The 24,708-nt window shown below is 50.6% G+C and overlaps 1 protein-coding gene across 1 annotated transcript in view; it reads right to left on the reverse strand.

Moving 5' to 3' along the window:
* Nucleotides 1-24,708, reverse strand: part of COL4A1 (collagen type IV alpha 1 chain) — a 129,840-nt gene that overhangs the window by 43,987 nt on the left and 61,145 nt on the right. Inside the window, exons 3-14 of the mRNA XM_059377883.1 lie at nt 7,739-7,828; nt 7,607-7,651; nt 6,566-6,610; nt 6,398-6,460; nt 5,858-5,911; nt 5,696-5,722; nt 3,763-3,846; nt 3,620-3,682; nt 2,402-2,437; nt 1,846-1,887; nt 538-624; nt 28-54 (exon numbers count right to left, since the gene is read on the reverse strand). Of these exons, the coding sequence (XP_059233866.1) occupies nt 28-54; nt 538-624; nt 1,846-1,887; nt 2,402-2,437; nt 3,620-3,682; nt 3,763-3,846; nt 5,696-5,722; nt 5,858-5,911; nt 6,398-6,460; nt 6,566-6,610; nt 7,607-7,651; nt 7,739-7,828 (663 nt within the window). The remainder of the gene's footprint in view (nt 1-27; nt 55-537; nt 625-1,845; nt 1,888-2,401; nt 2,438-3,619; nt 3,683-3,762; nt 3,847-5,695; nt 5,723-5,857; nt 5,912-6,397; nt 6,461-6,565; nt 6,611-7,606; nt 7,652-7,738; nt 7,829-24,708) is intronic.

Raw genomic sequence — 24,708 nt, forward strand, 5'->3', positions numbered from 1 at the left:
AGCAATGAACAAGAACGGAGTACTCACCTGAAATCCAGGTTCACCTTTTTGACCCTAGAAGGATTTTTTTAAAAAGAGCAAGAGCGTGAGCCATGAGCACTAATGGCTATATTGATTTTTATAAACACTGAACGTGCAAGTTAAAAAATTCCTTTTCTTGCTATGTTAACAAGGAACTGCTCCTTGGTCTCCAATATTCAAATTTCAACACTGGCAAGGCTGTGGGTTTAATTACGCTCTGTCTGTGGCAGCTGTGACCCGCCACCCCCAGCGGGTCTCGCTGCCGCTGCCCAGCCCAGCCCCAACCTGGCGCATCTAAGAAGCCCTCCCTCGGGGGTCAACCTTGCTCCAACCCAGTTCCAGCTGCTTCTGCTCTCCAGACACTCGGATTCTGTGGGGTGGAGAGTCTATAAGCCTGTCCTGCAGGTCACTGGTGCGTGTAACCGGAGAAACCGGACTCGGACCCCGTTTCCCTATATGCCTTCCATTTGTCCAAATTAGAAAGCCAGCCTTCACCGGACAAAATCCATCTCATACCTTTTCTCCTTTGGTGGCAAAGTCTCCTTTTTCTTTAACTTGAGCTTGTCCTGGTACTCCCGGAGGCCCACTGACCCCCTGGTCACCCTGTTGATTCAAACAATGGGAATGAATGAGGCATAACATTAAGTATACAAAGAAGAAAATGCAGAGGCAGACAAAAGCCTAAAACTAGACATCTATTTTTTTAAAAATGTAAATTATCTCTGTCCTAACCTATCCCCGTCTCAGCAGAAAGTTCAGTTTGGGCAGGAAGACAGCACAGTCAAGACATGAAGACACGAAGCCAGGAGACCCTGCGGAGTCAGGAGAGCCACCACATCAAGGAAGAACACCAAAATCAGACACGTCTCCCAATGCATCCAGGCCTGTTTTTAGGCAGTTTATGTGTCCACAGCAGGACACATGCACAGTCTGACGGCATTTAGACGGAGGAAAGGGGCACAGACTGCCCCAGAGAGCCTGGGAAGAAAGGAGGGATCTTTAGGTGCCCCAGAAGGAAGACAGCCCTGACGAACTTTCTTCCTCGGGCACCCTAACGGCTGCGTGCAACGGAAGTACAGAATCCCAGCGACGGCACAATGAGCGAGATCCAAAGAATTCAATGGTGTCATTACAGGGTCACCTTACAGTGAGGTTTATGGAAAGACTGGACCAAATTCGGAGTGGAACCCAGAGGCCAAGAGTCAGTCCAGACCTGCCCAGGCCTCAGCCACACGCGGCACCCGCCAGTGGTGGTCTCTACACGGGTGTGGACAGCAGTGGAGATGTGGGCCCCGGGGCAGGCGCGGCCACAATCCCCAGAACCCCCACTGGCTCAGCCCCGCTTCCCTGATCTGATCCAGGGAAACCCGCAGAGAGATCAGCAGAGGATCAGGGACCGCCCCCCACCCTGGCCTCCCTCCCCCCGCTCCATTGTGTGCCTCGCTGTTTCTGTGGCTCACCTCCTCCGCATTTAGGCATGGCAGCCTTCCGTCGCTGCAGGGGTTAGCAGAGTCGTGCTACCAACTGACTCTTTTATAATAAAGTCTAGGGCTGGCTTTATCACTGCGTGCAAACATTCTGATTGAACTCGACGTACAGAGAACTAGAATTAATGGCCTCATCGTATTCTCTGCTGGTCAGATCACAGGTGGAAAATGTCAGACAATTCTTGCTTTCCAGTGTAGGGAAAACACTAATGAAGGACGTGCAGAGAAGCCTAATATGGCTGTAGGGGACCAAGAAGGGGTTCCGAGGCTGCAGCTCCTTTTACACTTAGAACCGTGACTTTAAACATGAAAACACTCCAAAGCGATGTGTACTCACCTTATCACCTTTTGGCCCTTGAAAACTTAAGCCCATTTGCCCCTGTTGATGAAAAATAGGCTTCCATGTTACTCTGCTCAAAATCATCTAATAAATATCACATAAAATACAGAAAATGTAATAACAGGATAGAGTTAAGGCAAGAACTTCTTTCAACAATTACCATGAAATTTTCAACAAAGTTGTGATCACATTATATTCAATGTCCATTAAGAATTTCTTTAAAGTGTTATTGAAAAAATTCTATAAAACCTTTTTTTTCAATTTAAAGTTTTTAAAATCTGACTATAGGAAACTAAGGGAAAGATCAGTGCTTCCAAAATAACGCATAAGGGGTGCTGGAAGGAAAGACAGTCGGATGGATAGACAGATGGACAGACAGACAGACAGGCAGATGCATGGAGAGAGGGACAGGTGGATGGACAGATGTTTAACAGAGATAGATAAAGAAATGTAATTTTCCAAAACTGTTTAAAGAGACTTTAGAGCAAAGAGCGGTGATTTCGCAGTAGCCTTAAACAAATGCCAAAGAAAGTCAAATGAAAAATAGTTTTACCTTTTCACCTGGAGGGCCAGGAGGGCCTGGAGGACCCTGTAAGAGACAGCGTTTTAATTTACGATCACTCACGACCCTGGTGAGACGGACGTGCTTCTTTCTACCAGAGTTCCCTTAAGGCTCCCAGAATTAATGCAGTTATAGATTTGTGAAGTATTTAAATTTATCCTGTGCTTTGGATCTATAAGATTTGGAAAATAACTAGGAATTAGCCCAGGATAATAATTAACAGGGATGAAACACCTCAAAATCTTAGGCACTTCCCTGTGAAATCCCCTGATCCAAGAACGTGTCGGGAGCAGAGATGCTGAACGAAATTCTCAGCCCAACTCTGAGAGCCCTAGAGCTTCCAGTTCAGAAATGGTGTTCGCCCACTGTGGATATAACTCTTTATCTATGAAGCTGAATGATTTCTTCAAGTGCATAAGCCGTAATGAAGGAAAAACCTTCCTGTATTTGCAACAAAATTTCAGAGTGCTTTTCAGTCATTAAAAAAACAAAACAACAACAAAAAAAAAACTAATCATTCTTGCAAAAATGAGTCCATTTATTTGCGAGAATATAAAAGAGAACGGACATGAGAATTGCTGGATTGGATAGGGAGGGGCGGGAGGGCGGCCTGACAGACCCTTAAGGACAGTCGGGCAGGCTAGCAAAAGGACGCTACCGTCTGGGGAACATTGTTCCTTGCTGGTGAACATGACATTTAACCAATGGCTAAGTCTCGTTCATATTAACTCTCTTGTGCTCTCAAAATGTGTGAGTGGGAGGAGATGGGCCCTCGTCCTACTGGGAACCACCAGCTGTGCAGGAGGCCAGCGAGAGAGGGGAGCCCTGGGTGGGGGTGGGGGTCTCTCAGGGGGCTTATGTCCCGGAGCTCAGTCCAGGCACATCTCCAGGCTGTGCATCTCCAGGCACAGCCGGCCTTGTCCATCTCTGAATTTGGCCTCCTCGGGCCACAGTACCACAGGCAGGCACCCAGGCCCTCTAGGAATGAACGTGTTATCTGTGTGGGCCATGGTGGCTATCACCAGCCTCCCACCCTGGGCTCTGGAATACGAGTGTCCTAAGTGCCTGACACTCTCCCAAGAAAGCAGCTCATTCTCTCCATCCGGGCACAACAACTGTGTAAGTCGGGATGACACCGGATTTACTTCTGTGCCTCAACACAGCTGTTCCTCCAGTGAGTGACTCCGAGAGGTTTCCCCCAACACTTACTGGTGGTCCGGTAAATCCTGGAGGGCCCACAGGACCCTGGAGGCCTGGCAGTCCTGGCGAGCCCTGGAAGTTGTTGAAAATGGAATTAGATGGGAACTAGGAGAGACGCTTCGAGTGCATAGAGTTGTTTAGCAAATGCTTACTGGTGCTCCTGGGGGTCCAGGAAATCCTCTTTCACCTTTCAACAGGGTCCCAGGCACATACCCGATGATTTCACCCGGATCCCCCTAGGGGATGAAGAAAGGAAAAAAAGTCACAATTACTGCTATTTCTATAAAGAAATAGCAGTCGGCTATTACTCAGCTATTTCTATGCCGAGTAAGAGGCGTGCGTTACAGGTGTGGAATCCAGGAGCAAGGCTCTGTCTACACCTGGAGTATACACACTGCCGCCTCCGTCACTGCTAGTATCTTACCGCCCAGTGCCTGGTGCAGCAGGCGCGGCTCCGCTGGACGGGACGGAGGCACGGGTGGAAGGAGCCCCAGCCCGAGCCCGCAGCCATCCCGCACACACGGAGGGAGCGCGCAGATCAGGGCCACGGGCTCCGAGCATTCTCTTGCGGTAAGGATTATCTGTCACTAAAAGCCCCTGAATGAGCATTTTTATAAAAGCAAGGTATGATGGTAAATTTTGTGTGTCTACTTGGCCAGGCCCCAGTACCCAGACATTTGGTTAAGCCCCAGTCTGGATGTCGCTGTGAAGGTATTTTTATGAGAAGATAACGATTTAAGTCAGGAGACTCTGAGCAGGTCAGTCGCCATGATGTGGGTGGGCCGCGTCCAATCAGTGGACGGCCTCACGAGGGAAAAGAAAAAAAAACACCTGAACTCCCCCAAGAAAGAGGGAACTCTGTCTCCAGAAAACCTCTGAATTGGGACCCTGGCTCTTCCCCGCACCTCCAGCCGGCCATCCTGCCCTGTAGATTTTGGGGTTGACAGCCCACACAGTCATGTGATTCCTTAAAATAAATCTACCAGGTCACACAGCTATGCCCGCACACACCTATATCCATAAATACACACATGCCCCCTGCTGGTTCTGGTTCTCGCAGAGCCCTGACTAAAACACGGGATGGTCATGATACGGGACGATCATGTTTCTCAGGTGTTCTTGGACCCGGGGGCACATGAACACGCAACCTCACTCAGACACGTGGTTGTCTCTGGTGTGGCTGTTGAGGAACGGGAAGTTGGGAACTGTACCCAACACCCAGATGCCCCTGCTCTCGGAACCGCCGTGCGGCACGGGGCACGCACCCTGAGTCAGGTCGGCGAGAGCCATGGAACCCCACTATGCCAGCACCGCACCGCCAGGGAAGGACTCGCAGGCAGCATTCTCTGCTCCCCCACGACCAGGGAAGAATGCCGAGGGGCCAGGGCATGGCCATGCACCTGCGGGGACCACACCCCATGCCGGCTCACTGTGCAAGTGTGGATGGAGGAACCGCCCCCGCTGGGGAGGCAGCAGGGACCCCATCACTCCGGGTGCCACAGCAGGAGGGGCTCAGAGCATCCCTTCCTCACCATGGGCAGAGGGTTCTGGGTCCCCCCCCCCGACGCAGGGGGATAGTCAAGCTGAGAAAGGCCATGGACTCACTCTGAATAAGGAGGGGGCAGTGGCAGGACACCAAGGATCTAGCCTAACAGAATGGGGCCTTCCTGCAGGAATCACAGACTTTACAACAGTGACTCCAGACGACACGCAACACGCAAGACGCCTGCGTTGAAGTGAAGCCGGGATACCGTCTGAGCACGTCTGTCCCGTGGCTCAGGGAAAGGAGCATCACCGGGACGGGCTCTGCAGAGCACTAACCTGGCCCGGATCCCATCTGCTAACACTCACCACCACACCGTGCTTCCCACTGCTGCTTACTTCCTACTCAGAAACTGCACCCAGGGTCTCAGGTTCACACCCTGAAATTTAAGTTTGTGCCTACGACTGGGATACTCGTGGAACAGGGCGGGTTAGATGAACGCGTTAACGGGCAATCAGTCAACCAAGGTGACCTGAAGGGAACGTGTCTGTCCGGCCCCCGCTTTCCTCCTGCAATGAACCCAGCAATGCGTGCGGACGTACCTTCATTCCTGGCAACCCTGGCGGCCCCTGGAAAAGAGAAGAGTGATCAGAACACGGCACTGGCGTGAAGAGGGAAGTCCAAGGCAAGGAAAGCGAAGGGAACGAGAAGAAAAGAATTACAACCAAAGGAGGAAGTTCTAGCGGAAACAGTGCTATACTCACGGGATTTCCAGCGAATCCAGGCAAACCCGGGGGCCCCAGAGGCCCTGGCTCACCCTAGGGGACAGCAGAGGGTCAGTCGGATGCAAGGCTGACAGGACATCATTCCAGATGCCCCTTCAGTTACTCCACCCCCCATTCAGAGAGACGTCATTTGCTGGTGAAAATCACATCCTAAAAACGATGTGTCACCAGCTTCACTCTCCGTGCTCCTTCCCGACAGAAGACAGCTCTCCGAGAACAGGGACACGGGTGAATACTGGCATTTTATCTGCGTCAGCGACAGCTAAGAGGCGAGGAGTTTCATGTTTAAAGTGACTACAGGGTAAGAGCCCATGAAAAAGAAAGGCACAATTCCATGTTTGTTGAACTAACAAAATATGAGGAACGTGCAGCTCCTCATCAGATAAAAAGCGCTTGGGGAGGGATGGTGTCTGTCCAGCTGGGGCAGTAAAACCGTGTTCACAGGACAGCACCGTCCGATGGTCAGCTCGGGAAGCAGGGCAGCCTGCGCGTGAGGGAGGGACCTCGTCCCAAAGTTACCTTTGTTCCGTTGCATCCGGGGATACCTGGAGGACCGGGGGGACCGTCTTGGCCAGGAATACCCTGCGATTGAGAAGGTACAAAGGTTGCCCAACGAAGACCGCCGCATGGTGCCGTCAGGCCCATCACGCGTCTCACCGAGGAAGCACGTGCATTTTATCTACGTACCGGCAGTCCTGGGTTTCCGGGGTAACCCGCTGCTCCTGGGGGTCCCTGTAAGGGTAGAAATGAGAGGGCAGTGAGCATGGGGCCTCATCTCCTCCCACTGCACCCGCCCGGCTACGTGCCCGCGGCCCCCACCCGGCCCACGGGCATTCTGCGGGAGAGGCGGCCAGCGCCCAGCCCACAGGGGCGGCATGTCTACACCCAACGTTGGCTCGAATCACTTCCAAAATCAAGGCTGCACCCTCATAAAGGAACTGTCCTCATGTCTCTGTGATTTCTAGGGAAATGATATACTGTTTATTACATGTATAAATATTATGTCATAGACGTCGTATCCACGTAAACACATTAAGTTATGTATGTATACGCAGATATAATTTACATTAAAATCTCGGATCGCTGGGGACGAGAGTTCGTGAGATCAGTCATCTCACTGCGGGCAGAGTGCCAGGCCTGTCCTCGAGGAGCTCTGCGGCTCCTTCCCCCCGGGCGGCTCCAGGGCTCTGGCCGCGGCCTCCTACCCCAGAAGTGCCAGCTACTTGCCCCCCAGCTGGGTAACACCAGCAGAAGGAAATGCTGAGAGCATCCTCCTGCTTCTCTACTTTCAAACCCTGCTCTCAGAGGTCTTCACCTGGGCCTCTCCCAGGAGGGGAGGCCCAAGCCCCAGGCAGAGCGAGAAGAGCAAGGTGAGCTCTCCAAATGCAACCGCTTCTCACAGCACAGGAAGCCCTTTCCTTCAGTGACACGTAGACCTGTCATCTCCCCGCCCCCAAAATAAAGCAGGTCCACGGGAGAAGCACAGGGCAGGAGAAGCCGGCCCGAGGATGGGGTGGAGCTGGGGCCAGCACTCACGTCACCCGTCCTGGCCCCACGGGCCCCACGCGGTCACAGCGCCGGGCAGAGAGGCCGGCGACGGGACAGGCGAGGAGAAGGGACGCCCCGAGGACTGCTGGGAGGCGGGAGGGGCAGAGAGCCCGCTCCGGGAGGCGTCCCTGGATCACGTCTCACCACAGCATCACAGACTTAAGTCACACTTGTACTCACTCTTGTCCCTTTCGTTCCGGGCAGCCCGGGTTCTCCAGTGTCACCCTGAAACCAGACAGAAGTGTCTCCATGAGAAGAGTGTGGAGCACCTTAAACGCACACCCCCCGCCCCCATGACCCAGCCAAGCTTACCTTTTGTCCTGGTGGCCCCTGCGGCCCCTCGGGTCCTTGCATCCCAGGAAACCCGATGACACCTTGCAACCCTGGGAGGCCCCTTTCGCCCTGTGGAGGAGCAGCAGCAGGTCAGCGAGGAGGCGCGTTGGACCAAACGGAGGAGATGAGTCGGCACTCACCCTTCCACGTGCCGCCCAGCACCGCACAAGTCTACGCGGCATCTGAAAGCCGACGCCGCAAACTAACCCGTTTCGGGAGGCTTCTCTCCACGGCACTTCAAGCTCTCTGAGGGCAGGACTCTTCACCCCCAAACCCTGGCACATGCTTTCCACGCACGATACACCAAATGCTAAATACTTTATCAGGTAATTAAAAAGAGAAAAAGTTGGGGTTTTCTCACTGAACCGATCACGCACGCAGTCACCTAGTGGGATCGTATCAAACAGTAGGCACAGCGCCAAGACCCTGAAAGCCAGTCGGTTCTTCCTTCCAATTCCTAGGAGCTGTGAAGACGGAGCTCACGGTGTGAGCTGCAGCACGAAAGGCAGAGACTTCTCTGTGCAACGCACAGTCTGATGATGGGCTTTCAAAGGTGTCCTTAAAACGTGAGTTTTGCAAAGATATGATCCAAGTTTAACTATAGTCTCTCCCCTCACAGAGCAAAAAAATAAAGTAAGAAACATTATCTTTAGAACACTATTATTCGGACAGTCCGAAAGACTGGGGCGCTGAGCCCCAGGCTGACCCTTGAAGGACAAACACAGAATAAGTACATGAGGAGGAGAGAGGAGCCAGTGAGGCCGGATGGCGGCAAGAGGACGGCTCCGAGGTCCATTGAGCCACGTGAGCACAAGAAATTAAGCAAAAATACAACCAGCACAGAGCGTGGAGTGGAGAGGTGTCCACGCCCGCCCCGGACCCAGCATTTCTCCCAGAGGCATCGGTGAGCCCGTGACCCGGTTCCGCAGGAGTTAAGGAAGACTGCCACAGTTAAGTTGCCAACAGAAAAGCACCATCATCACAATACGAAATCAAGAAAACCTATTTTCTTTACAGCCTGTGGACTCTAACGCAACCTTATGAGACCAAGGGTCGCGCGAACAGCCATCGCCTGCGGACTCTGAGAAGCAGAAGGTCCTCTGGATGGCGGAGCACCCAGTTCTTTCCCAGTTATCTTAGCTCGAGTGAGAATAAGCCGACGAGACACACGCTCCACAGCGTCCACACGCACCTCCAGACACGCAGGCCACCACGCGTTCCCGAGAAGCACCTCGCGGAGGCACCGACGGAGGGAGTCAGGGCGAGGACTCCGGTCGCCGCCCCCCTTTCCCAACCACTTGGCTTGGGACTTGCTGCAAATTCGCTGCCTGTTGCGTTTTCAAAACGCAGAGTGTGGTTCCGCACGTGGGACTCCAACATGTGTGTGTACGGACGGCGGGACTCACTGGAGGTGTGAGTCCAGAGTCCAGAAACAGCGTGTAAATCAACGCGGAGGGGATTACGGCAAACCCCAGCAGGTATAATAAAATAGTAAATGGATTAAAGGAAATCAAGGCCTGTAGCCTGGAACGCCCTGGTGGACGGCGGCATCCAAGGAACCGAGCCCTCCGCGCAGGACCTCACACGAAATGCCGGCACCTGCTCCGTAAGGCCTGGGCCAGCTGGGGAAGAAAAGCCCTCCCGGGCCAGGACTGGTTTCCCTGGAGAGCGGCTCCCATAGGCTCACTGTTAACCTGAACCAGGAGGGGTGTGCTCCAGCCACAGAGAATGCTGACCACAGAAACACAGCCACGCTGACCACAGAGACACAGCCACGCTGTCACCGCGCCGGCCTCCTCCCTGATCCTCGGACGCGGGAAAATTCTACCTGAAACAAGAGATGTGAACGGCGAACAGCTGGCTACGAAAACGAAATGAACACTGCACTGTGTCTCCCCAAAAAGCCTGACAGGGCATCGTAAGGAAATGCGAGAGGCACATCCGTGTAAGAGTTTCCAGTGTCTTCGGCAGTATATTTTTAGTACTTAATTACTATCTGGCTCTATCACTATGAGACCCGCTGCAGATAAGGCTTTCATTCTCATTTTAACCATGGAATGCATGGAGGCCCGGAGCCCGATTAGCTGATTCTTACAAGTTTCTCATTGAGTCAGCGCTAAAGCCAAAAATAGAAATGAGGTCAGCCTGCACACACAGTCCACGGTTTTTCTAGGTCACTAGAGCAAGCCTGTTCCCAGCAAACTGTTAAACAATTCAGCAGCATTAACCTATCCCCTTTAATGTCCATTTCACAGGTGGGAGCACTAGGATTCTGATGCTTAACTGACTTGTCACATGTCACGGGGTGACTCCCACATGCTGCCGGGAACAGAACTCCGAAATCTGCCAGTCCTCGCTTGAGCACAAGAACACATTCTTTCCCAAGGATCACCGGAATGCTTAAGCAATCCGTACATCCCAAGAGCTTTGAAATTAAGTAGCCAAGAAGGCAGTGACTCCTCCACCAACATGGCTCTGGTTATCGCCCACAGTTTTTTTTTTTTTTTTTTAACTTTCCCACTCTTTCGTTCAGACAAAAGTGCACATGAATAATCTAATAGCCCGTGCCCTGTCCAAGGCAATTACGGGCACCAGAGCGGAGCCAGCCAACAAGATAAATGTTCCAAGATCTCCACCGTTAGCTGGCAAACAGCGCTCACTGCGTGCGGGCCAGATGACTTCTCTGAGCTGTTAACAGATCTTTACAGCCATCGCGGGGAGAGCAGAAGCTGGTTGTGCTGCTCATGCCCAAGCCAGAGTACGCAGCTGCAACAGCGAGACCACAATGGTGGCCACCCATGTGCTGGACCTCAAGGCAGGACACGTACAGTCAGAGCCCCTGAGAACTAGTCCCCAAGTCATCTAGTCCCCATGCTGTGTTAAAGGCAAGGTCCCAAACATGGCAGCCACGAACTCGTGCCGGGCACACACAGAGCCCACAGCCCGTGTTCATCCCGGTCAAGAACATTTCAATGGAGGAAGAAAAGAGAAGTTGGTTAAATATTACACAAAAGTTTTGATGCAATTGCATTTAGCAGTTTTACTCCTCAACGTCAGTGCAATGTATTCTACTAATTACAAAACAAGTGGATGTGTATGCGCCTATGACACAAGTGATCGCCACTGCAGCCTCAAATGATGGAATTCAGAATTTAAAGAGGAAGACCAAAATGCCATCATTATAAAGACAAAAGAATACAGCCATGGAGAATAATCTTGGCATCCAAATGAGCCGTTCTAAATTGGGCATGAAATAGAGTTTCATGGATGGAGCAACTTAAAAAATTTTGCATAAAACTTTGCATAAAATATGTATTATCTAAAGCAAGGAGATATTTTTTTTTAAATCCATAAAATATGGGAACAAAAGATTGTTATAATATCAGTCATTTCCCTTCCTTTTAAAATGCTTATGGAAACAAGTTCATAATGGAAATCCATCACTAAAGCCTTACCCCTTCCGTCTACGTCAGAAATCCAAATTCAAATGAAGCTCCCGGGATGGTTAACTTTGAAATAATGTGAAGCTTCCAACTTTGAAGGGTAACATAATTACCAACGACAAACACCACCAACAAAGAAGCAGGCATTGGGTCTTACCATCAGAGACCATATTGTGCCTGTTTCAATGGTCAGCATGGGGTCACATTTTCAGTTAAATTCTGAATTAATTTTTCACATCTGAAACAATATGACCGTGGGTCTTTGCAGGGCACTGACCCACAAGCAGAAGTGTCCCACTGCCCCAGGCGGGCCGACCACAGTGGTCGACCCCTGTGCAGCTACGTGCACTTGGATTCATCTGTTACGAAGCAGAACAGACCCAACAAGCGATGTTAACTAGATTTTGTGGCTGCATTTCCATCTCTTGGAAGTAAACACTTTAAAGGCGAGGATGTAGTTTTGTTCATCCACAATCTTTGAATTCAGTAAAATCGATGTGTGGACAGGATGAACCAAGCAGTGGTGAACATGACCGCTGGCGTGAAGCAAGACTGTGCGCGTGCCCCCCAGAAACTGACAGCACGGCGCACGATGGTGGCTGGGTCACTGGGCCCCCTCCCCAGCCTAAAGCCTCGTGGGCATCGTCGGAGCCTGGCCAACATGTGCGCCCATGGCCGAAGCAGCCGCAGGGAGAGCAAGCCGTGATCGGGACGTGACGCCGGATCAGCTGTTTCTTTCTGTCATGGGTGCCTGGAGATTTCAATTTCCACACAAAGCTGCAAATGACTGAAGGAATGAGAGCATTTGCTTTTGGAGCCAGAGCTCACCAAGAACTCAGTGATGGGGAAATGATGGGTCACAGTCAGTCAATGGGTGGCGTGGGGATTCAGCCAAAAATTCCACAAGAGCGATTCTTTGAGCCCAACAACCATCAGACATCTGCAGGACCATTTCCTGAATGCCGACACTGCTGGGAAAGTGGTGGGAAGTGTCACGGGGTCCTGGAAAAACTGTGTGACGAGGCCCCCCTGGGAGCTCCATCCACACTGAGAAGCCTGACATCATGGCGGCAGGGCTGGCAGGCGGCCCAGGAGAGGCGGGAGGGACACACAGCTGGAGGCCGACACACTCGCCTAAGGGAAGGCCGTGTACACTGATTCTCCTTTGCAGGGGACACATACACAGATCGCTCTAAGAACGTACGTACGTTAACGTAAAGTATACTATGCTTCTTCTTTTTTTTTTTTTAAGATTTTTTATGTATTTATTTGATAGAGATCACAGATGGGCAGAAAGGAAGGCAGAGAGAGAGGGAGAAGCAGGCTCCCCGCCGAGCAGAGAGCCTGATGTGGGGCTCGATGCGGGGCTCGATCCCAGGACTCTGAGATCACGACCCGAGCCGAAGGCAGAGGCGTAACCCACTGAGCCACGCAGGTGTCCCATACTGTGCTTCTTTGATTAATTAAACATAACATGAAGATTGTTTCCAGTAACCACTCTATCATTACTGTTGTTTCTTGCATTTAGTATTTCAACATTAAAGCAGGAAAGAGTAAAGCAATCATGGTCAGGAGGCATGGCTACTAATCTTTATTTTCTTCTCCAAACTCGGATTTTCTCTCTCAAACCCTGGTGATGTTCAGCTTGAAAGTCAATATTCGGAATCCTTACATTGTGCCTCTCCAGCAAATACGTGTTAAGAGCTGTAGCAATTATCCATGGAGGGGGAGAAAAGATGAGCGTTTAAGAGATCGTTCCTAGAAACTAGGACATTTCCACCTTTACAAATTCAAGGGAAGAGAAGAATCAGAAAGTTGTAAAAAAGAAAAAGAAAAAAAATCCCCCAACCCATGCCCTTCGAGTTCATGACCTGGTTTGCTGTCGGGTCCGTTCTCTTCCTAGGTGTGCTCTGGACCCATCCTGCCTCTGCTAACCCATGGGGGTTGCTCTGGGCAAGGAGACCCCACCCGCCTCTCACCACGTGAGCACGGCCAGGCTTGTTGTGACTTCTGGGGCTGCAGTTGGTCAAGTCTGCGTGGAGAAGGGGCCAACCGGCGTGCTGAGCCCTGGGAGGGAAGCTGGCATGAGGCTCTTCTTTCCTTCCGCCCACCTGCACAGCCCATTCTGCAGGGTTCCTGGGTGCAGATGCTGGGCCAGTAGCGAAGATCCAGCTCACAGATGAGGCCCACCCATGCTCAGGTGATAGCTTGTCGGCCTTAGAGCCCACAGATACAGCACTTAACACAGAACCCTCTCCAACTCACCATGTTCAAGGACAGATTTCCTTTGGATAAATCCCAATATTGAAACACTTCAGCCCATGGTAAATTCCAGCACAATTCTTGGGAGTCTCAGCACTGCCGTGAAGCTCGCTGGTAGAGCTCATGGCTCAAATCATGCATAACACAAAACAAGCAGAAGGACAGGACAGAGGAAGGAGGTACCAAATCTATTTCTGATTACTGGGCTTCCGCAAAGAAGCGAACCCTAGATACTTTGATTTACAAAAGTCCACTCTGTATGGCAACTTGTGAGAAACAAAGAATTGCAAAGAGTTCTTTAGAAAATACTTCCCAAAGAATGGTCATTCAACACAAGAACTTGGAAGAGCTCTAAGTGGTGTCCTAATATAAAACTAAAACTGTTCCACTAAAGCCATCGAGAGCAAACTGTTCAGCCTCACTGATCTAGCAGAAAACACTTTCTAAAGTGGAAGGCACACTTGAGTGCTGAAAATCCTACCTGAAAATCTCCCAAAGATCCTCGGGACTTACAGAAAGTTCCTGACATTGCTCCCTAGCTGGAGGCGAGGACATATGCTTTGGTCATGCGTCTCTTACAGTCTTTTTGAAAAACACTTTCATTAATTCTTCCTCTGAAGCAGTTATCTGCTCAGAATATTTCTAAGTATAAATATTTAAGCCATTCCCCTGAAGGAGTCAGCTTCCCAAACTGGAAATAAGAAAAATATTGTGGTAACTGTTTTCCAAAGTCTCTTGGATATATTCATTCAAATCCTGCATATACGCTTCCTGATAAAGGCAATCTGATCAATAGCTTATTTCCATTTTCCCGTCAAACCACAACCAAATGCGGTTTGTTCTCCAGAAACATTTGTACTTCCTGGCCTCACGCTCTAATAAACATGATCGCATTTCAGTAATAAGGTTCACATCTCTTGATGGCTTTTCCTGCACAGCCCACGCCTCCTGCTCTGCCCCACGCCCCGGCTGTTCACCACCTCCTGGGCCAGCCCCCACCGCCCCGGGGCACTGTCCAGCCAGGTTCAGAGACAGATGCTCCCACATGAAACGTCTGCATTCCTACTCCACCTGTACCATCCCAGGCACCCAGGCACAGCCCCAGGATCTCAGCTGAACACCCCTCCTCAGGGAAGACCTCCCAGACACAGGCGATCTGAAGAAAACTACTACATCTACTGGCCCCGTTCAATGAAGGGGCTTTGAGAAGCTCTTGGAAGGAAACCCCCCAGGGCTCCGGCTTCCCACCACTAGGGGGCGCGAAGGGACTACACAGTTTTCCCATTAGACCCGCCTTGAACCTGAAGCATCCTGCCTTTTTTCTTAAATATTCATCATATTAATATATTAACTACTCAGTGCCATCGAGATATTAGCATGGGCACAGCTCAGAGAAATCAGTCTGATAAGGCCTAAGAGACAGAACACCCAGGGAAAGAAAGAATTCTAATTAGAATTAAGTATGAAGCTAGTAACCTCAACACCAAGGCCCTTGGTAGCAGGTGACCGGGCGGGCCCCACCGGTAACATGAATGATGGCTACTACTCAGATTGCTGCGTCCATTCATTCTATAAACTCAGAGTACCTGGACCGAACAGTAATACAGGGAAGAAAGGGTGAATTCAGTTTTCCAAATGACTGCACAGAAACAGTACGCACTGGAAAAATTTTAAGTCCTACAAAACACTCAAGAAACAGATACAGCTGGGGCAGCAGGGGGTCTCTAAGAAAGTATTACCGACTACCCAACTGCCAGGAGGATTTATTTAAAGTCTCTCTGGTCCCTTCTACTGCAAGTTTATAGGAAACATATATATAAGGAAATTTGCCCATTCTCCTGATTTTTGTCATCTGTGAAGAAAAAGCATCCACCCGATTTTTAATGGCTTCCAGAAAACACGATTAACATCTCCCTTGCTAAAAACTTGATTTCATGATACGGAGTTCTCATGAAAGTCAGAATCCCAAACATCTCTACCTTATCCTATTACTTTACATTCTGCTTCCCATAAACAGACTTAGAGATTGTGTTTTAAAGCAGAAAAAGAGTACAGGAAGAAAAGGTGCTTTACTGCAGCTCGGACCCTCGCAGTGGCTGTGGCAGGTTGTCTATGTTGTGCACTGCAGGGAGTAGGGGACAAAATCCAGCCACAGCTCAGCACCGGCCAGTGGGGCGAAGGGGCAGTGGTCAGGAGCAGCAAAGCCACCGCTAGAAAGAGACCCTACACAGGGGGTTTATCTATGAATGAATGCTTACGAAGTTGCACTGGGGTGCGGGAGAGAATGACCCTGCCTAGGAAGAGCTACACTTCCACTCACCAGCACAAGCAACTTTTTTTTTAGAGTTCCAAGCGACTTATCAAAATCTGATGTCATAACTTAAAGATTTGGGGGATGGTGAGAGGTTGCAGGAAGATAACTGACGGACAACAAAATAACAAGGTCATTCACAAATAGCAAGAGGTAAGCAGCTCTCTGAGTTTGGACAGGGAAAAAATACATCTTTTACTCAAAAAGACAGATTACTCTGTTTCCACTATCACTAACCTTGCGATTTGAAGAGATGTGCTCTATGTGATCAGTGAATTTGAGAAACAATTTGAGTAACTCGAACTGAATTTGGACAATCAGAGCAGAGCGCCTAAATAGACCATCAGTGAGGATGTCATTCACCTGAACTTGGAAATGCCTGTGGGTGTGTGATGAGGTCCTGGAAATGCGCGCATCCTGAACAACATCAGCACACATTAAAGTCAGGAAGCACCACGATCCAGGTCAGGGATTTTTTTTGGAGTCTAGGTTAACAGTAAATAAGAAAAATGCAAAAGAAACATCCTGACAATAGTAATTATAATTAATAATACAAAAGGCATGCAAGATAACCTTCAACTCTAACCTTGAGAAAAACTGCCGACTGGTGATTAGGAGAAAATTTGTGTGTGTGTGTGTGTGTGTGTGTGCGCGCGCGCACGTGCGTGCGTTTTCTTTTTTTAAAAAGTAACTTAAATGCTACTATCTTCCAAAATTAGGTTTTATGGGTGTCCTGCCAGGGGCATTCCCTGTTCCCCAGAACCTAGCACAGAGAGCACACGGTAGGTGCTCCTTGAATATTTTCAGGAGTGAATCCAGAAAAATAAGTGTTAAAGATTCCAAGGAAATAATATAAGCCCACCAAGAGGACAAATCATTGGAGATCCTATTTTCAAATTTGACTGCAAAACAGGCTTCTTTGCTCTGGGTTAGCAGAGGTGATCTTACTTCCCACCTTCTTGTCTCAGTGAGGGCACAGAGAAGGCTGTGCGGTGGGGACAACCTCGGCCTCCAGCACCAGCCACTGACTGAGAATCGGCTTTGCCGTCTTCCAGAGGGGATGATGCCACCTGCCTCCCACGGGACTTGGTGAAGGCTCCAATCTGATGGAGATCCCCCTACTCTGCGCTGCATCAGAGACTGAGCACGGGATCACCGACTGCCTGTATTTACACACAGAGAGTTTGCATTTACCATCACCATTTCTCAGTCCATCCAGCAAAATGCATTTCCTACGAAGCCGCACAATATCTTAGAAGGGAAAGAAAATGCAGGGTCACTTTTTTCCCTTCCCAGAAGTCACGACCCACAATTATCTCATTGTTTTTGAGGCTAAATTGGACAATGAAAATAAGGATTTCTTGGGTATTAAAGAGTTAGGATAGGTTTTCTCTTTTAAAGAAATTCCTCATTTATCTGATGCACAAGGTTTTGGGGTTTGTTTTTTTTTTTTCCTTAATACATCTGATATTCTTTCCCAGCTTGGAATACTGTTTATTCCTCACATGAGCCTGAGTCTGTGGGGCCACATGGTCACCAACTCGTCCATGTCCCCGGTCTGGGGCCCTGCTCTGTTTGTAGCCACAGGTGTCCGATGTCAAAAAGATTTTGTTTCCTCTCGCTCCGGCAAAAGGACATTCTCCCTCAGCGTGTGGCCGTCATTTCAAGACATCATTAATCACGCTCAGAACCCAAAAGATGAGAACAGTTCCAAGGAGCTGAAGCATGACAAGCCAATTCTGCCCATACTGTATAGTGCAAAACTGGCAGACTGCAGGTTTTACACACCCACAATTCGCTTGACGTCGGTAGTTTGAAAAAGCTGTGGTCAAACACCATCAATCTCAACTAATAACTGAATTTTAACCTATTTTTGGTAAACACCATTAATTCTCTTAAAACATGTACAGTCGTTCAAGGAAGAAATTAAGCAAGATACTGAAGGGGTTTCGTAGACCACGATGTTGATTTTACACCTGAAGAGCTGGGTAAAGCGAACGGCAGCAGCATCCGTACAGAAGCACCGTGTCTAAATGAGCCCCATAACTAACTAGTCCCTAAACCCTTAAAAGCGGCCTTGCCTTAGAGGGTAGATTCCCTTCGCCACCATGTCGCCTGCAGAACTGGCAAGACTGTTTCCAAAAGAGGATGTGGAGACACATTTCAAGCCAAGGTATGGCCCACGTGTTTTAAGAACCGAAGTTAATAGGATCTTATTTGATGTCCTTTTTACCATATTTACCCGCCCGGCCCGGCCCGGCCCGCCCCTCCGGCGCCTCCGCAGGGCAGGCGGTGCGGCGCGCGGGCCCGGAAGAGCGTGCCCCGCAGCGCGCGCAGATCCGAGCGTGCGTCAGAGGGACGCGCCGCGAAGCGCGCACCGACGACAGGACGCGCGACGGCCCCAGTGTGCGCGTGCGCACGTGCTTCCGCAGCCACGCGCGCGCGTGCAGCCGCGCATGCGCGCGTATGCGTGCCTGCGTGCACTCGCCTGCGCACGGACGGAGCGGCTGACCCGGGAGCCGAGGCGCGCGGCTCGGGAAGGTGGACGCGGCGCGGCTCCGCCGGGAGCAGCGCGGAAGCCCGCCCGCAGCGGGAGAACAGACTTCGGGCGGCAGGGAGGTGAAGAGCCGGCGCCCGGTGCCTGCGCCGCGGGGCTGTGGGATCCCCGAGGCCGCGCTCGCTCGGCGGCTTCGCTCGCGCTGGGGCCCGGCCGCCCGGGTCCGCGGAGCAGCTCTGCGCCGCCTCGGGACGCACTGCTCGTCCGGTGGCCCTCGGTCCCCGCCGCGCACGACGGCTGCCGGGCCCGGGCCCAGCGCGCTGCGGGCCCCTCGGGGACTGGACGGACGCGGCCGCAGCCCGCCGCTGGCTCCCGGGGCTCGCCTGGGTGCCCCGACCTGGGACCGGGACGCCCGACCTCCGGCGCGCCCGCTGCTTCCAGGGGACAGCGTCGCCGCGCGGCCTCCGGCCACAGCAGCGGAGCGGGCGGACGTCCGCAGGCCGCGGAGAGGAGGCGCGCTGGCCCCGCGCGGGGAAGATGCGGCGCCCCCGGCCCTGCGTCAGGAAGCAGCGGGTCTGGGAACACGACTGTCCGGCCGCTTCCACGCTGGTCCCTGAAAGCCGGACCAGAGCAGAGGCAGGAGGGCCAGCCCCAGGCCTTGCAGACGGTACAGTCTGCTCTCTGCCAAATAACTCCACTTTCATGACCATGTGTGCTTTGACGATGTGGGGTCTTCTCGTGGAAGTAAGCCTGCAAGGGGTCCGGCATCCACGGATGTTTCCAAAGCATCCAGTCTCCCACCCCAAACTAGGGCAAACGTGAAAAACAAGGAAACAAAATTGGAGGAGGGGGTCTAACCCAGGAGCCCTGAGCACACTGCCCGATTTTAGGTGCCTCCTCATGGAATGTTCAGTTTGCCTTTCCCTGGCCCAAGCCCCCAGCTCAGCTCTGGTCCCTACAGGGCTCACTCTCGCAGCACTGTCTCCCTCGCAGCGGGTGGCAGTGTCCAGTCTGGGGTTTCTGGGCGCCATTACTCCTCTAATGTTTTCCTGGGCCGTGGGGTCGTGAGGGCCGTGAGGGCAGGTGTCAGGCCAGCCCCGCTCCCCACTGCCTGGGGCCATCAGCACACTGCCACACAGAGCAGAAGCTAGGAAGAACCCCAGAATGAAGGGCGGGTGGGGTGGGGGGGTGGCATGGTGGACATTACTTTTCTGGCTCCGGAACTCCAGTGGATCTTACTATAGATAGACTTTGTTCCTTCACCAATCTTCTAGGGGAAGCCATTGCAAAATCAAGCTGTTAGCTGGACACTAAAAGTCTCATCTTCACATCAGCTTACAGCATGGATTTCCTACCTAGAATCAGTGAAATCACAGATGACCCTCATGTGCTTTGATGGGAAATCCATCAACTTCACGATCACACAAGATGCGTGTAAGGGATTCGTGTCAATCCATTGCCAGAAGCACCTTCCAGCTCTTCGTAGGCTGGTCTGGAAGCACGCGGTCAGCACCCCCTCATGCTAAGGAAGGGGAGCCCCTCCCGAAGGACCGGTAGCCAGGAATGATTTCAAGGTGGAATAGCAGCAACCACCCAAGAACCATCCATTGTTAGCTCCTCGCACTCCGCTGCGAAGAAATGGGGCAGCAATTTAACCTCTTCGGGCCAGATGAGCCCTGTACCTTTATAAAATCGTGTGCTCAAGCGGTGGAGGTGGGCTCAGCCATGGTGGAGACCAGACTGTGTTCAACTGCACCTTTAACATTTCTGATGGATTTGCCAAAGGGGAAAGAAGACAGAGGGGCACCACTTCCCAGCGCATCTGGTTTGCTCGTTACCGCTGACTAATTCTTCCTTTGTGTGATGGTGCATTGTGCTGAGCCCCTTGACAAGGATGAGGGTTCTGCTAATACCATTTTTGTGGTGCAGCTTTCCACGCCCACGCGACATAATTCCTTTGCCTCCTTACGTGCCGTCTGGAAACATATTTTCAATGTTTGTGATACTCTACCAACAAACAGGAGGAAAACCCAAATGCACCATTTTCACGTGTCAGGGTTGGGTTTATGGTGTCTTTGATCTTGAATTAAAACACACAGTCGCGTGTTACTCCTTCCAGAAGAAAGCTGTATTCCCGACAAGCAATGTGTTCTCAGGATCCTATTTACCGAAAAAATTCTTTTCTCGCCACGCACAGTCAAGACGAGGGCCATCGGGGCCCCGCACTGGGATGACGGCATCCACTCACATGAGGTGTGTCGGGCTTTAAAAGTCATAGGACACAATATTCCACTCAGGAAATTTGATTTTCTGCTACTCCTTCTAAACATGGAAACAAGATCAAATCACTATTTTTAAAGCCACACTAGATGAGTTGTGTTCCAAATATAGCTGAAAAGCAGAAAATGTCGGGTTTTTTATGATAGTAATGGATCACAAGTGTCAGTGTCTCAGAAGCACATGAAAAGGGGCAGATTTTATGGAGTGGAGAGAAAGAGGCAGAGGGGCGGAAGTGGGGCAGCACAGCCCATGATACCTCCTACGCTAGGGGACGGGGGCATCCCCATGGTGTCCAAAGCTTAAGTGAGACATCCACGTGGGGCTTGTGCGCAGAGTAAAGTAAACCCACTGAACATAGATCTGTTCGTACTGACTTCCCTATGGCATATGGTGACCATTGTAACCCTTGGGTTTAAGTTTTTTAAACATTTAAGGCCAAACAACTATTTAAAAAAAAAAAAAAGACAAAAGTAGGGGAATGTGGGAACCCATGTTGATTCTCATGAGGATCTGCCAGATGATGAGTCATGTGTAATATGTGGAAATAGGAAATAGGAGACATCTGGAAGAAATCTTGGCATTACAAGACACCAGAAAAAACATGGAAAGGGAAAGAGGGTGTATTAGCCCAAGGGATCCGCCAACAGGCAGAGAAGGAACAGGCCATCCGACCCTGCAACGAACACCGGGTGCTCCCAAGTGATCCAAGTAGGCACGTGGGGTGCCTGATCCCTCCCGTTGCAAAACTAAAGGAAAGTTCTCAAAGGTTCCCCTTGTAAAATCGGGAACAGGGACAGCTGGCTGGGGGAGGGAGGGGCTCAGGCATCGCCTGCAATTGCACGCATGTCAGGAAAAGCAGCTCACAAAACCCTGCAGGGGGCTTGGAATGCACCAGCGAAGAGCTGGGTCCCCTTATATTTTAAGGGATAAGGATTCTGGAAAATGGACGATAAAATCACAACACTGACTAGAAATTGGACAGTGTTTCCAAACAGACCTCCCAAGTGAGTGCATCTCATTTTTCCTGCACCAAAAGCATCCAAAAGCTATAAACATGCTTCCTAACAATGGTTCTGTGGTTGTGAAAACTTCCTAACGTCTCTTTAATTGAGGTCCTGGGAGAGCTGCTGCCCCAGGTGTAACCCGTCCATGGCTCTGGTCTTGCAGACTTCACGTGGGAACTGGGACGCCCCCACCAGGCAGGGTCCACCTCTGTCTTTACACCCAGAAGCCCGCCCGCAGCCAGGCCAGCCAGCAAGGTCTGTCCCCTTGTCCACGCAACTTTAAAATTCCACTACTGCCAAACTGACACGTACCCACCTAAAGACATTTTCAGTTTCCCGAGTGCTTTTAGCACAATGCCTTCCACTTGACCCTTTCAGCAGCTGGGAAACTGCAAGTCTAAGGCCCCCTTCCTCGTTCTTAGGGGAACGTGGTTGACATGACCTGATAGGACAGACTCAGCTGGGAGATGACGAAGCTCACATGAGAATTACGGCTTTGATTCCACAAGACCGTGCTCCCCCAGAGGCTCTCCCCAGCCTGACAGAGGACCAAATGTATCTGGAGAACGGTACATGCTGTGCCACACCTTGAACACTCAGAAGCTTATTTAAGATCCTGAGATGCCCCAGCTTGGAAACCACAAACAACCACTAAAACATAACTCAGCGTTCCCCAGATTCATTTGTCCTTGGAACATTCTTCCTTATTCCATCCCAAAGGAAACATCTCTTAACATCTCAAGATGCTCTTCAGATCATTGTTTGGGGAAAGGCCAAACTGCACACTGTCGCCTTTCGGAAATGCTCAAAAACACTTATAAAAATAAAGATATCCAATCAGTATCAAAAATACCAGAAGTTATTTCAAATATGCTAAACAAATCTTAATTTTATGAACTAAACTTCAAAATATTAAGAGGTTTAGATATTAATATTTTGTGGTAAGTAGCACTTTCTTCTGTATTTTGACTATATATTTCAAATTTTGCTAGTAGAAGGATGGAATTTATTTTAAAATAGACAAGATTCTGAAATTCTCACTAAGATGGAGTACAGTGTTTAGCAAATAGATAATCGTTATTATTGATTCATTATGATTAATACAAATTAGTTTATTTGAAGTTTCAAAGAATTTATACAAAGTATATTTACTTCCATTTACTTGAAGAAAACATTAACTCTCTAGGGATAAATATGACACCTTCAGTATTTAGAACAATGATTAATATAATTTAGTTTATGGGAAAAATACTTTCAATAACCTGACAAAAACTAAGAAAATAGTATATAACATGTATGTGTAATTCTATACTGAGTGACACTCTAGTATTTTTTATTTCATAATGAATGCATGGCTAAAAATATTTCTGTTATTTGCCATGAGTAAATGAAAAGAGTGATGAAATAAATATGTGAATTAATTGAAGACCATTCAATGTTGTCCCCATCTCAAAAAAAAGTTTCATTTAATATTGAAAGAACAGTATGAGCTCTCTGTTGATGGTTGTAGGAGAAAGTGAGACCCTTTGTCGTTAAAGCAGTGTCAAACCCTGAGGCCTTTCTGAGCACCGTAAGACACATGGCTAATCCCCACACTCCCATCCAGCAGGCCAGCAAGGTCTCTGCCAAGAGCAGCTGACGGAAAGTGGCCAATGTAAAATGGCACACAGGATTAGAGAGAGGGAAGTCTTGTCTCCTCTCTTGTCTTTAGAAATGATGACCTTTACAGCATTCCTTGCACTTTCTTTCTTAAGTCTTGTGCGCCTGAGAGAAAGACCCTAAAAATACTTGTTGGTTATCTCTCGAAGTGCCTGGCAAAGTAGCGGCTGAGAAGGGCACGCGACAGACTCACGGCCACACAGCAACTCTGAGCAGCCTGTGGAAAGAGAAGATGCCTCTCTCCAGCCAGAGAAGAGGCCGAGAAACAAGAAGATGGCCCTTGTCTCTGACCGTGCCCAGAATGCCTAAGAAATGTGGCCATACTGGCCTCCTGGGAAATCAAGGAGGCATGCCCACTACGCAAGAAACAGGGTGACTCCCTCTCGACCAGTGATGGATTTCCTACAGGACACAGACTGTGCCAGACTTCCTAAGGACAGGGTAGAGGCCCTGCGACACCCACCATGGAGGTGCTCTGGGATCTTCTGATGCTGGCCCGAGAAGCCCGCCCCTAAGGGTTTTATTCTGAATGCTGTTGGAATGAAGACCCCCGAACGTGAGCGAATGTGGATTCCTCGGGCTGGGCTTCCCCTGAGCTGCCTCTAGTTGGGAGCGGGGCTCCGACATGGGCACATGACCTGGGACCTGCCGTGTGTCACAGACAAGGTGGCTCCCTGTGGGCATCTGTTTAACCCAGTGGATGCTCGTCCGCAACAGGACAGGGGAGGTCTGCCCATGGCCCCAAAGGCATAGGTTCATTTCTTTGCAGGGCCCCAGCAGTCCCTCCCAGCACTAAGAGGAAGGCTTTGCTTTCCCGGGCCGGTGGCCAGCAGCACAGCGTCCACCCCATGGATTCAGGTGTGAGCAACAGGAGCTTGCCCAAAACTTGAGGAAGCTCCGAACAGTGAGTTCATCTCCTTGGGCTCTCCCCGATCTCGCTCTTCTCATCCTGCATGATGGGGTCTGACTAGCGCTAGTATCCTGCTGCTGACCTCACGTTGCCTCCCCGAGACGCGGCTGCCTCAGTGGCTCTCGCTCCTGGCTGCCCTCCTCCCCTGGCCCCAGGAGACATGGCCAAACCTGCAGATGTTCTGGTGGACACAGATGGGGGAGAAGGTGCCCTCAGCACTGGGTGGGAGGCGGCCAGGGGTGCTGCTAGGCATCCTGCCAAGCCCAGGAACTCCCCACCACAAAGAACGAGCCCACCTGAAAGGTCAGAAGTACCAAACGCAGAGAGCCTGGACTAGCTGGTTTCTTCAGCTGGAAAATGGGTATAATAATAACACACATGAAAAATCAGCACGTGCCTGACCCAAGGGAGATGTTCAATACACATCAACTCTCTTCTCTTTCTCACTTTGAGACCCCAAAACCAGGATTTCCCTGTCCCGCCGAGATCTGTTGTGAATCAGCAGAAGCTACGATGTCGTGTCAAGATGCAAACCGACGGGTTTGTACAGAGGTCTGCTGTGGGATGGTCACTGACTGTGGCA

The sequence above is a fragment of the Mustela nigripes genome, chromosome 15 (assembly GCF_022355385.1).
Source record: "Mustela nigripes isolate SB6536 chromosome 15, MUSNIG.SB6536, whole genome shotgun sequence".
NCBI classification, from domain to species: domain Eukaryota; kingdom Metazoa; phylum Chordata; class Mammalia; order Carnivora; family Mustelidae; genus Mustela; species Mustela nigripes.